The sequence below is a fragment of the Thunnus thynnus genome, chromosome 24 (genome assembly GCF_963924715.1).
Source record: "Thunnus thynnus chromosome 24, fThuThy2.1, whole genome shotgun sequence".
NCBI classification, from domain to species: Eukaryota; Metazoa; Chordata; class Actinopteri; order Scombriformes; family Scombridae; genus Thunnus; species Thunnus thynnus.
In genome coordinates, this window is record NC_089540.1 from 14127137 (window position 1) to 14140960 (window position 13824).

General features: G+C 41.0%; 1 protein-coding gene across 6 annotated transcripts in view; it reads left to right on the plus strand.

Annotated features, from left to right (window-relative positions):
• The window catches only part of LOC137176873 (receptor tyrosine-protein kinase erbB-4-like), a 273678-nt gene that overhangs the window by 235401 nt on the left and 24453 nt on the right, over window positions 1-13824 (plus strand). For 5 of the 6 annotated variants that reach the window (XR_010925878.1, XR_010925879.1, XM_067582874.1 and 2 more), the window contains 5 exons: window positions 5713-5874; window positions 8454-8529; window positions 8789-8935; window positions 12763-12860; window positions 13062-13232. Coding sequence is in view for 4 of the 6 variants with exons in the window: in XM_067582874.1 (XP_067438975.1) it covers window positions 5713-5874; window positions 8454-8529; window positions 8789-8935; window positions 12763-12860; window positions 13062-13232 (654 nt within the window). In the remaining 2 variants the exon portion in view is untranslated. The remainder of the gene's footprint in view (window positions 1-5712; window positions 5875-8453; window positions 8530-8788; window positions 8936-12762; window positions 12861-13061; window positions 13233-13824) is intronic. The other variant, XM_067582876.1, reaches the window with a different exon arrangement.

Genomic DNA, 13824 nt, shown 5'->3' on the forward strand with positions numbered 1-13824 from the left:
CAATGCAGTACACTACCTTAGCACATTATCTAAACTTCCTGTCGTCCTTTTTGCAAATTGCTCCATGCTGCGCCTGGTTGTAAAAGTGCTTTAGAGATAAATTTGATTTGACTTTTATAACGATATATCAGAATAAAATTTGAATTTGTGTAACACATGATTAAAGCGAGGCACATCTGGACGTTGACTGGCTCACTCTCACTCCCTCTATTTGTCTTTCTCTCCCACACACACACACACACACACACAACACGAGGAGGTTTTTCACACACACACACACGCTTTGGAGACTGCCAGCTCTGTGGGAATGCCTTCCATTCTATCTTGCACGCAGCACACAGCGTATGACAGACGACCACCTGCGCCACCTGAGCGGACCCATTGTGCACGCTCCTTATCGCACTGGTCCCAGTTCTCGGCGTGCGGACAGTCCCATATTGCTCACATTGTTGCTGCCTCTTCACCCATTCGGTGGGGCGCTGAGGTTTGCAGCGGGAGTTTCAGTGGGAGGGGGGGGGTTGCACCACACGCGGCGCTCTTATCGCTCCCTCCGGAAACAGGCACCTCACCTTCTGGTTCCTATAAGAAACTGAGCATTCCTACCGTTTTTTTTTTTTTCTTTTTTCCGAGCTTTTCTTGACATAAATTCCCAAATAAACTGCAGCTCATGGATACTGTGCAGGGGTTTGTATCATTAAAACTATTTAACCTCAGGTGGTTCCCACTGTTTCCTTAAAGAACACGTTGCCTGGCAACAAATACAAAAAAGTAAGTAAATACAAACTATTTCATGTTTGTATACAGCTTGTGTTGGTAATATTTTCAACAAAGACCTTATCTCCTGAAGACCTGAGTTGAATTTATTACCGTCTATACTCCATCATGTCTGTCCCCATATTCCTCCACTTACTTTCCAACTGCTCTCCTTTATACTCAGCATCTTTTATTCCACAGCATCTCTCGCTCCCGCTGAGGTATACTGCTCCCTGCAGTTCCTCTCTACTCCACTCTTTTTTTTTTTCACGCCCGGTTTCATCCTCTGTTTTATTCCATTACTGAAGACTCAGATCTTTAGTCTTCTTTTCTTCTTGCTAGAGAGAAGGTGCTAATGGGTCACAGACTAGCCATGACCTTGTCTGTTGTGTGCTTTAGAAAACTTTTAGCCTCTGTAAACAATTCAGAACTCCACTGAGATGAGAAAAGACCTTCAGCGCTGTTTAAAAATGAGATTTTATCCTGCTTGGTAGCCGGCGTTGGGTCAGAGGAGGCTAAACTATAAAGAGGAATTATTCACAACAAACCACATCCTCTCACAAGTCATTTGACTGAGCACTTAAACTGAGGAAAAAAAAAATTCAAGCCTTATTTTCTACATATTTCTCTCTCTTGAGATTCATAATCAGTCTTTTGTCTTGGTTGCACTGAGGGAAGACCATTCTTCCACTTTAATTTTACGAGGACTAGGTCTAGAGCCCAGCCGATACTTGTTTTTTTAGGGCAGATACTGGTTATAAGAGTTTAAAAAATCCGATAACGATATACAGTATTTACCGATATGTCTTTTACATAAACATATGGCAAAAGTCTGAGTTTTTCCAAACAGGCTGCAATCACCAGCACTTTCCTTTTTGTCTTCTACAATGACAAACAACTAATGGTTAGCTGCATTCATAGTTTAATAGTTGATCTCTGCTGCACATTCACAAACCAACACAGGGCCTAAAGCACACCCTGACTCTTGCAGAGGTCTTGGTTAAACAGCTATTGAAAAGTTACATGAAGTAAAATGTGTCTTTGGCAAAAATAAAACCTTTAAATATTTCAAACTACTACAGCAGCACTTCATGCTCTGAGGGCTTAAACATGCCCTCAGTGTCATTTGGGATGTGCAACCATGCTGGTGAGTCCTTAACCTTAATGCTGGGAAAAGCTGCCTGTTGGGACCTTTCACATTGGGTTCAGAAATGTGTTTTCTGGAAATGGAGGCTTTCCCTGAACTGGACAATGTATTCAAAGCTGCAGCTGCTGGTTCTGACCTAATGTCAACATCAACATTGAAATTTTCTTCCATAATGAGAAAACAAACCTACCATCCAAATTAAATGGCACTTTTTATCAACAATATGGAAAAATGGAAATAGTTCATGGATCCTAATATGTCTGTTTTTACAAAAATGTGCCATTTTGGAGTTTCAAAATATGATTTTATTGGTGGCAGTACGTACAAAAATAGACATTTCTGGCATTTCTTGTATATTTCAAATCAAATTTGGGGATTAATATGTAGGGATGTATTTGAGAGGTTTCCATTTTGAGTAAAGAATGAGAAGAAGAAGTCCTACTACTATTGTTTGTTTACATAACCTCCGCTGCTGGCGGAAGTCTGCTGAGATGCAGCTTCCAGGAGCTGACCAATCAGAACAGAGTGGACAAATCATGAGGCGGGCCTTAAAGAGACAGGACTTAAAACGGCCTGTTTCAGACAGTGGCTGAACTGAGGGGCTGCATAAAGGTCCAGCATAAGATAAATAAGGTGTTTTTTGAACTATAAATCATTCAAAGATATTCCAGCAGAATCCCAGAATATAAAATAGACCTGGAAATATGCAGAATATGTCCCCTTTAACATTGTTTTGTAGCCTCTGTATTTCCTTTAGTCACACAATTGTGACCTTTATTGAAAACCTGGAAATGCTCGCATGCTCACTGCCACTTCGGTTTTCTTTTTCAAGTCGCCTTCCATGGGGTTTGTAAATTACAATCTCAGTGTTCGGTCTCACGGTGTCACAGACTTTTAGATTCACTTTTGTTAAGTCCACAAGGGCTTTGGTCTGTCTTGCTGCAAATTCAGCAAGTGCTTAAGGGCTCTGATATGAACTTTAGGAGCCTTTCATGTGGATTGTTAGTGTCTGCAAACCTGCAGACTTTTCAAAAGAAATTGGATGTAGCTTCAGTAATGTCAATAAATGATATTTCCCTTGAGCATAAAGTTATACTTTTCCACATGGATTTGTTGCATAACAATATTAACTTTACAGTTTTATTGTACTTGTAAGGAAACTCAATGACTCAGAGAAGATTCATTTTTGTACATCAACATGTACATCAACTTTCTGTTAAAGGTCAACCGTAAACAGATAGTTTGAACTTTGAGTTCAGCAGCCCAGTGGAAGAGTTTGGAGTGGTACAGGGCGCCAGTTGTAGCTTTTCCTCCAAGGCAGACGGCTTTGCTTCCTCCACAGAAAAATAATGGAAAGAGAGAGCACAAAGTGATTTTTCCATGCAGGCAGGCAGGTACTTTACTCATTCACTATTTATTCAAGGTGTTGTTGAAACTTGCAGTTAACAACTTTGTTAGGGTTTTACCCAGTTTTCTCAGACTGAAAGGATTCATTTATAAATTAATCGGTGATCAACATGTCAGTCATACACAGGTGAAACAGCTGCAAAACTACAGAGCATAAGAATTATAATGTCGTTTACCAAACAAAACATGGCAGGTTTAATTACCTCCTGTATGATCATGGGTTGTGCAATCATGGATTATCCAATCACAAGATTTTCCACTGCCATTTGTTAAGGACTTCAGGACTGTTGGGATTGTGACACTTAACCAGTGTTAAAGCGGCACAATGAGCAGGACCCTCTCGACCTGAAACCAAGGCTGCCCCCACGTCCTCCGCTGGGACGCTGGTGTTTACCGCCCGGAGTGGCTGAAAATGAATTGGCTCCTTGAGCTGCTGTACATTCCCCTGTCAGTGCGATGGCCTCCCCTCATTGCCCCGTCACTTTAAGTCGAAGTGTATTAATGGACTGTGTGGGCCATTGATTCCTAATTCCTCTCGACGTCAACATCGGGGATAAATATTGCGTGGCACGGTCGTCTTCAGGCTTATTGTAATCAGCATTGTTATTGATCGCCTGCCCAAACCCCCTAGAAGTAATCTATTTTAAATACACTTTCAGTAAAAGGGGGGTGTTTTGGCCCTTGTCCCAGCACATTGTCTTCATACTGGCGAGGAAAGAGGCACACTTTAGCCGAACGAGACAGAAGATGAGGAAGTGTCCCAAATGGAAAAGAGAAAGACAGCGAGAGACATGCAAACAGAGTGACAGATAGAAATATTGCAAGAGCCACCAAATATGCTCAGTGAAATATGTCTTGCTTTTGCGTATAGGTGGTCTCTGTCAGCGTGTGTGTGTGTGTGTGTGTGTGTACATGTGTGTGTCTACGCATCTGTCTCAGTGAGGCCGGCGGATGATGGATGAGGGCTCAGCCAGCAGCGAGCCAGACGTCGGCGCTATCGATTTATCCTCACATTCGTCTGGGAGGAGGCGGCGCGGGGCGGCCCGCCACGACGAGCATTTCAACACAATCTGCCTCAGTGCGCGCACACACAAACACACATACAGTATTCTCACTGTAAGTATTTCAAATGGGCAATGATTCTCTCGTGCCAGCGGAGGCGTGGGCCTTGGTTGAAATTTTTCATTGTCTGCTGAGTACAAGGACTGCCTCCCTCCTCACCAAGGTGTTTTTATTGATCCACCTGTAAAGTGGCATCCACTTGTTTAACATCCAGTCTAATACACTTCAATTGGCCCAGCCTTGTCTGCCAGCCTCTTTGGCTGTTTTGTTCAGCTACGAGCACAGAAGATGGAGAGGAGTGTGCGTGTGTGTCAAGCGAGCGTGTTTGTGCTTACTTGGCCATGATAAAATGTGTTTGTATTCATGAAGAAAAGTTGGCGTGTGTTTGTGTCCCTGCGAGCCGGTTTGTGTGTGTATCTCGACTTGCAGCATGACGTAAATCCTTGTGTGTGTGTTTGTGTGTGTGTGTGTGTGTGTGAGCATGCTTGCACGGCTGCAAATAGATTTTTGTGCGACTGTCAAGAGTGCCAGCTCCATCCAGCCCATTGAGCAACAAATTATGGCTGCAAAGCAAAGTTGCCGCTCTCTCCGCTCAAGGCTTTGTTGTTTTCCCAGCTTACTTGCTTTGCTCATCGGGTGTTCATAATCAACGTTAACAAAAATTGGAAGGACATCCATTGTTCTCCCTGCCTAGCCATCTTGAAAATAGCCCCAGTTACCGAGGACACAGAGGAGGCATGTCAGTGACACAATCTCAGTTATGACCGAACAAGATTACTACTGGAGTTGGACACGTTACAAGAAGATGTTGATGTTACGCAATTGAAGACGTACAGCCAGTTTTATCTTGTAATTGTACTAGCTGCTTGGTCCAGCTTTTCAACTGCAGAATGTCCTTTGCTCTAAATATGCCACGCATTGCAAAAATCTGAATTGCCTCAAGTGTTCACACTGGATTCTGCAAGTGGCTGTTGATGTGATGTCTGTATCTCAGAAACTGTGGAGTTGAGAAATGTTGAGTTTTGTACTTGGAATTCTGATTCGAGAAGCTTTTCTGCTCTATTTTTCTGCTCGTCAAAAGACTAAAATTCTGACTTTCTAACATTTGTGGAATGCTATAAAAGCTGCCAAGAACTCTCAGATATGAGATGTGATAATGATGAAAGATTGAATCTGAATGTCTTCGTGGGTGTGCGGTTAATGATGATGACAGTTATGATAATAATTTTATGTTAGTGCTGACATTTACCGCATCGACAATCTCAGGCTGTTCAGATCATGGAATGTAAAATGATAAACTGCTCCGTAAGATAATTTAAAGTCTTGCTTTTTCCTCCTCTCAGGGGATGATGTACCTGGAGGAGAGGAGGTTGGTCCACAGGGACCTGGCCGCCCGCAACGTGTTGGTGAAGTCGCCCAATCACATCAAGATCACAGACTTCGGCCTGGCGAGGTTGCTGGACGCTGATGAGAAGGAATACAACGCAGACGGGGGCAAGGTTGGTGTAAGTGGAGGCGTGTGCATGTTTTTGTGTGTGTACAGTACTTACCCATCACTTTAACACTCTTGTAAAGATGGTTGACAGAAGAGGAAAATACTGCAACCAAAAAATAAAATCACTGCTGGTGACCAGGGAAATGAGACTTGGGGAAGAGAAGTGAGAAGTGATTAAGTCATTTTAGCTTCAACTAAGATTTATTTACATTTTTAATTGATCGAATCACAAACAGACTAACAATTTAGTATATAAAATGTAAAAAAAAAAAGAATAAATATTTCCCATTTCAAAGACCATAAATGTGCAACTGTAAATAGTCATCAGTGAAGTGAAGAAAAGAAAGCAAACACTCACATTTAAGAAGAAGTATTTATTTGCTTTACTTGATAAATCATCAATTCATTATCAGAATTGTCATTATTTAATTTTCTTTACATCCAACTAATCATACAGTCATTTCAATACACATAGCAGAACAGAAGTGGTCATTTTCTAAAGACGCAAAGATCTGAAGTATTTGAATTGAATCTGATTGAGCTGGAAAGGTTATTGTCACTTTTAGACAATGTGGACACTAAGCCAGCTAAACTGGAAAAAGCATCTTCTCCGCTCCATCTTTGTCTCTCCTTCCCCACATAAAACAGCCATTTTTCACAATCAGAACGGAGCAGACACATCAGAAAATCAACCCTCGACATCAAATAACCCTTAAAATGATGAATTAACCCTGCTCAGGCACATTCAGGGATTTGAAGTCAAGAAGACAACATTTCTGTCACCCTCAGGTTCCTCTCTGATCTCTCATTTTAAATGTCAGCATAGATAATCAAACGGCACAGCTGCTGTCATTAACCTGCATTAATATTTATTTTGTCAGACGACTTCACAAATATGAAATAACGATTTGAGTGATGTCTCAGTGCTGCAGCACTTGGACTTACTTTTTGCCCTGGTCTGCAGGTAATATTTATAACCCACCATCAAATCACTGTTTTCTGCTCAGTCAGAGAAAAATATTTAAATGAGAACAGCTAAATTCTGAGTGTGGCTGTATTAAAACACACTATATAGGTAATGATGGAGAGCATAAGGAGATGGAACTGAGGGAACTTAGGGCTCCACCTCGCCAGATGTTAGGTGTGCATTATTTTCATGTTTACCAACCAAAAGAGGAGGAAGAAGGAGGAGAAATTTAAGCATTTTCATGTTACATATCAGGCAGTTAAATGTGGATGGAGACCAAAACGACATCTCTTCACATGTAAATGGCATTTTCAAATATAGTCAGCTACCGTGGACATAAATTTAGTTTTGAAAATAACTGAGGTAAACACACTGTTCTCTGCATGTGATAAATACTAAGAAAAACATGTATTTTGTGTCGCTTCCTGAGCTGTGAAACTCTTCTGGTCAGGCAAAGTCTGGTGAAAGTAGTTTCAGTAAAATACAATTTGGAAGTACTTCATCCAAACAAATAATGCAGCCACAGTTCCAATCACTTTGTTTTGTTTGGGGACCCAGACTACATTAATCAGAAGCCCCTTCTCTTTTCCTCACTTGAGACTCGCTATGCAAATTGTCCTGATCAACTCCCTTTATTAAATTGGCGTGTTCATTGCTGCATTTATTCAGCTGGAGGCCTTGAGGTAGCCACTGCATCTTGAGTTGGAGCTGTTATGTTGTGGGCAAAAATAAAAAATAAAAAGAAAAGAAGAAGTACTTTCATAAACCAGACCTGGCGAGTTTGATGCAACCATCTGAGTGATTGACTCCATGATGGTATTCACTGATGCCCTGATAAATGAGAGCTGTTGTCAGCAGATCTACATGTATGCCATAAAAATAGAGGCACCACGGGAGATAAATCAACAGAGCCGTACCACATTTCCAACCTGAAGCATTTCATTTCTCCTCTTCCTGTTCATTTCCCCGAAGAGCAAGCGTGCATAAGGCTTCCACACAAACACAAAAGGGGCTGTGTTTGAAATGGCCGCTGCGTGTACATGCGTGTGCATATGTGCGTTCACATGCAAAAGGCCAGATAATTGCTTTGTTCAGTGGGCTCTACATCTGAAAATTCCCCTCTACAGTCAATATGTAAATCATATGGAGGGTAAGATATGGCAATGTGTGCCATTGTCCTTGTCAGGAATGTCAAAGGGCCCGTTGTTATTACTATTTCACACGCTGCCTGCTGTAAACCCACCCGGCTATTGAGATAATGTGAGACAAATGGCCAATACAATCTCATTTAGTATCTTAAAAAGCACGCTCTCTATTGATGATCCCTGGGTTAGACTGAAGCTAATCAATCACAGTACTTGAATAATATTGAGCAAAGCAAAAGTATGGTTGAAAGTGCTGTCGATTTCCCGATATCTCACAAACAATACATTAAAAGATCAGGCAGCTGTTGAGCAGAATAGTATTATGGAAAATTATCCATATTCAAGTTTACATATGGATGAAGATATATTGTGATAATGTGACAGACGTGAAACCAGTAATGCTGATTTTTTTTTGTCTTTATTTGCTTCTTTCATCCTGAAACCCCTCTCTTTGTTTATCTGTTCTCCTCACCTCAGATGCCTATTAAATGGATGGCACTGGAATGCATCCACTACAGGAAGTTCACCCATCAGAGTGATGTGTGGAGTTACGGTGGGTGCACAGAAGCAGAATTAAAAGCTAAATGTATCATTCTTCATCTGTACAGTATGTAGACATCACTGTTTAATATGCTCATAGAGGAGGGAGGAAAGAAGTCAATGACCTGAAATCTTGTTTCCTTTATTTGCATTTTCGCCCCCTTTTCCATCTGCTTATCTTGTTTTTTTATCACATCTTTGTCTCACCTTCCCATCTCTATCTGTCTGTCTTGTTCTCTATCTCCCTCTTCCTACCCCATCACATCCTCCAGGAGTGACCATCTGGGAGCTGATGACATTTGGAGGGAAACCATACGACGGCATCTCCACACGGGAAATCCCAGATATCCTGGAGAAAGGGGAGCGCCTGCCACAGCCGCCCATTTGCACCATAGATGTCTACATGGTCATGGTCAAATGTGAGAAAACACAAACAGACATACATACTGAGACCAAAAAAATCCAAGACACTCACAAAGAAGCATGTGCACAATTAATGGTAAAAATACAAACCTCTCGTATAAAAACACTACTTTTGACACATTAAGCAAAGTGGTGATGTGCAAGGTATCTAAACTAACAACAATTTGCAAAAAGTGTGAGGAAAAGGACTATACAGCAAAATGTAAAGACATAACATAGTACACTGCTGCTGGTGGCTTGGAGGTATATTACAAGGTGACAGATCATGCTTTTTGTGATTTTCTGTCATTTATATACTGTTATAATTATAATGTCTATGTTAAACATAGTCAAAGTTCCAAAACTTGGTGAGGTGAAGATAAGTAAAAATGCTGCCTTCAAGTCAAAATCCAGGGCTTCATCCCGCTCTTACCATTTCATTTGCAAACTTACCTCTAACTCCCCATCGAACTGAAGTCAGATCGTTTGCACGTAGCCTTTGTTGCTAAGGTTGTTGCTAAGGTTGTTCTACGGATTGTTTGCCCTGTCCACTCATTTATTTTGGATTGGATGTACATGTATTTGAGAAGTTTATATTTCAAGTAAAGAGCTAACCAATCAGAACAGAGTGGGAGTGGGAGTGGGGCCTTAAAGAGACAGGAGCTAAAACGGCCTGTTTCAGACAGAGGCTGAACTGAGGGGCTGCATAGGGGCCAGTATAAGATGAATAAGGAGTTTTTTAAAAACTGTAAATCATGCAGAGATATTCTAGTCGAGCCCCAGAACAAAAATATAGACCTGTAAATGTGCATGTTATGGCTTCTTTAAGAGGTCGACAGCACAATCGCTGGGTGATATGGATAAAATGTCAAACTTTTTCTTTAACCAGCTTGAAAAATCGAAATACTTCCTCACTCTGTTAATAAAATTGTGTAACTCAGCCATAAAGCAGTCCTGCTCACTGATTTGAAATATTGCCCATAATCTCCCAATACGTCCAAGGGATATTAGTTGGCCGGATATAAACAAAGTCCAGTAGTGGCAGCATTGGAGACAATGTTACAGAGCAGCACTCCAAAACAGTCAGTGAGTGCCATCCTTGATTTAAACAGAAGCTCATATTATTTTTTTTATTTTTAAATCATGTTTATACACTGCTGCAACTCGGCCTGAGGAGTCACAGATGACTTGTAGTTTAATAAAAAGGTTCATTTTTTAATATTCACTCTGCAAGGCATTATTTGAGCTCTGGGGCTTTGAGTCAAGGCTGGAGGAGGAGTTGATATGTAAAGAGGAGAGATGAGAAAACAAGTCAGAGAAAAAGAGAGGAACCATGTTGTCATGAAACTGCAATGAGATGCTGGGTTTTTGGTCTGCAACATGCAGGCCTGTCCTCACTGGAGAGTCTGCCCACATCCTTGTTCGTGTCATCTTCCATCTGGACTACCAACTCTCCCTCCAAGCCCGTTAAACTCATCCAAAAAACCGGCCTTCTCCTCATCCGCCCCAAATTCTCCCATGTCTCTTCCATTTTGCACTCCCTCCCCTGGCTGAATTCAGATGCCCGGTGCTGGTGCACACGCCTGCAGAGGGATCCACCCTCCCATATTTCCAGGAAACGATCCAGACATACATGCCAATCCATGCTATGAGCTGTGCCAGCTATCGGCTGCTTGGCTATCCCCTTGCCTGCATCAGTCTGCTAATCGCTCCACCCTGTCTGAACTCAACTATGGTGAAGTGACTTTACTGTCACTCCCTATCCTCTGCTGCTGGCTGAAATTCTCATAAAAATTATCTCAACTTCTCTCTGCCGACTTTTTTTTTTTTTTTTTTTTTTTTTTTTTAGCAGTTCTTGTTCTGTTAAATTATCTCTCTTTTTTTCTATGTATATACTTATTATTAGTTGCTTGTAGTGCTTGAATTTGAACTGCACTCATTGTTAGTCTCTCTGGATGAGGACAACAGCAGAGTGCTTAAATGCCAAATGTGTTGAAAGAGAATGATGTGATGCAGCTTGGAGCTTGATATCAAAACATATTCCCAAGACGAAAATGTTAATCCAACCGAAATGTCATAATATCTAATTGTTTTTCTTCCAAATGAAAAACTACTGCCAATGGCTTTTGACAGCACAGAATCAACCATGAAAGCCCTGCAGCAATTTAGCCAAATAACAATTCCAGCTGATTTTTTCTGTCCCACTGGAGAAGAAAAAAAATAAATGTTACGTGCTATGTGAAATGTGTCTGGACAATAGTGTTAGAAATGCTGAGAGGTCAAAGGGACTCCCTTAATTTAACAAGTAGCAAAATGTTGAGAAGTTCCCATTTATTCCTGATTTATTTGTAATCCTTAGGGTAGATATCACATTTTACGTTACATTTCTGCCAATTATATCCACTATAAGGCTGAGCACTGTATCCTCCTCACATGTCTAAAATCTCAATATGATTCATTTTTACCCACAGTACAATGCTACTCTCACATATTTGTGGTGTGAGTGTATATATACAAACACACAAGAATGTAGTGACGTTAGGTGAGCGTCAGGACGATGATCAGAAATAGCCAAAACAGGTCAATCACTGAGTCAAACAAGCACAAGGGTCACGCCGCCTCATTGAAAGCCAGAAGGAAGCGCAGCAATTGGCCGCATTAATTCTAATTACATGTTGACTGAGAGCCGTTGTTTGTGATTTGGTGTGCCGTCACACTGCGTGCCCCGCTGCCTCTGCGCCACCCCAATAAAGATGAAATAGAGTTTGATTGCTGGAGTAATTGCACCTCATTTAGGTAATGTGCCTGTGCGGGGCGCTAGAAGCGGAAATTAGATGAACTGAGCGAAGACAGACAGGCGAAAAGACAACATAGGGTCAGGGTTTATTTAAGGAAACAATAATGCTCACGGTCATGGTTTAAAACAAAAAAATAAGGAGCTTTTGTGGACACAAAACATACATTAGATCACAGATTATGCAGAACTGCATCAATGCAGTAAACAATTATTTGTCAGTGTTAAATTACTCATTATGAAATTAAACACTTATATTTCCTAGACAGTATTGCACCCAGACCCAACTATAACTATCACTGTTGTAGAGAATGAAAAGGAACGCAGACACTGAAATCAGCAGCTCAGTTTGCTTGCTGTCTAATCTGAGCTGAGACACCACCTGGTGTTTCACTTCACCTTCGGGGGTTTGCTGTGTTTACTGCAGCAGTGGCCTCAGGGAGAGGAAAGTGGGCCGGATATCAAAATGAAAAACACTTTTTCTTCTTCCTTATACTTCTGAGTAGCCCTTGAGCAAGCCCTCAGAACATATGGAGCTAAAAGTGAACACCGTGCCTGCTTGTTCAGTGTTTTCTAGTAAATAAAGGTTAAAATTAATGCAATTTTACAGTGTATGCTTTTATAATGCATTTTCAACTGAACTTTTACTGGGATAATACATTGAAAAACATCACCTATTCACTCATACTTTAAATATATAGTATATATTGTATGTTTAATATCTAGAAATAATATTACTAGTGTTACATGCCAAGACTGAACCTACAGTAGTAGTCTACTACCAAACTGCCAAAGCAATAGGTAATCAACACTAGTTATTCCAAAAAAATGGCAATTAGACAAACATGCTAAAGGTTAAGAAACCACACAAACTCAACTGTGGACAATCAATAAGCTGCATTTCTATTCAGCTATCTTTGGAACACATGTATATAAATCTTTAATGTGAACACAACTTGAGTTAAGACAATGTCCCTCACAATCTAACCTCTTCTTTGTCCTCTTCTCGCTCCCCTACAACCCTCTCTGCTCCATCTTTCTCTTCTCCAGGCTGGATGATTGATGCAGACAGCAGGCCGAAGTTCAAGGAGCTGGCCGCTGAGTTCTGTAGAATGGCCCGTGACCCCCAGCGATACCTGGTCATCCAGGTGTGTTCGCCTCAACAGGCTCACTGTCAGAACCCTCGATAATAAGGCTCTACTGTGCAACCATCTGCTTACTGGACAAATAAATTTAGTGTCTGAATGAAATCCTCTGAGATATTTTGTGGGTCATTTTTGAGTGTAATTTCTCGTCAAAGCATCTGTAATGCCAGTGAAATTAAATTGAATTAAAAATGTTTTTTTCAGGGAGACGACCGCATGAAGCTTCCCAGCCCCAATGACAGCAAGTTCTTCCAGAGCCTTCTGGATGAGGAGGACCTGGACGATTTGATGGATGCTGAGGAGTATCTGGTGCCTCGCGGTTTCAGCATGGCTCCTCCGTCATACACAACCAGGCCTCGAGTCGACTCTAACAGAGTAAGGAAACCGCTTAAAACATATGCAAAAATCTGCCAAGAAAGAATATATTCAGGATTTAAATGTCACAACCTTCAATTTTTTTAAATTCTCTAAGCTGTAGTCTTGAAATGGTTAGACAGCTGTAATATTTTGACTCTGAGTCTACTTTATGGTGCAAATGGTTAAAAGGGGAATAGGTCTTACTGTTAAGGCTCAAGAAGTGTCTTACAATGTCATTTCTAAGTGTTAAGGCATTAAAATGGTCTTATATTCTACTATAATCTTTTTAATTTGATGAGTCATATATCTTCATAGAAATTCTTTAAACTGTATTTGATTTATCCTCAATAGCTTTTTCTCTTCAATCTGGTCAAAAACTGCCCAACTCACTGTCCTCTATAAATGTTCAAGGTGGTAAAGAACTTCCAATACACTGATGATTTTCCTCTGCTAATGGCCCACCTCCATCATTTCTATCCCAGCGTGTGTGGCTTAAACCTGGACTCTTTATGCGCTAGGTCCCCAGGCCCCAAGTTTCATTACTCAGAGCTCTATAAGCAAATAACAGACGCTCTCTTAAAATGCCGGAGCCGTTTACTAATAGAGAATG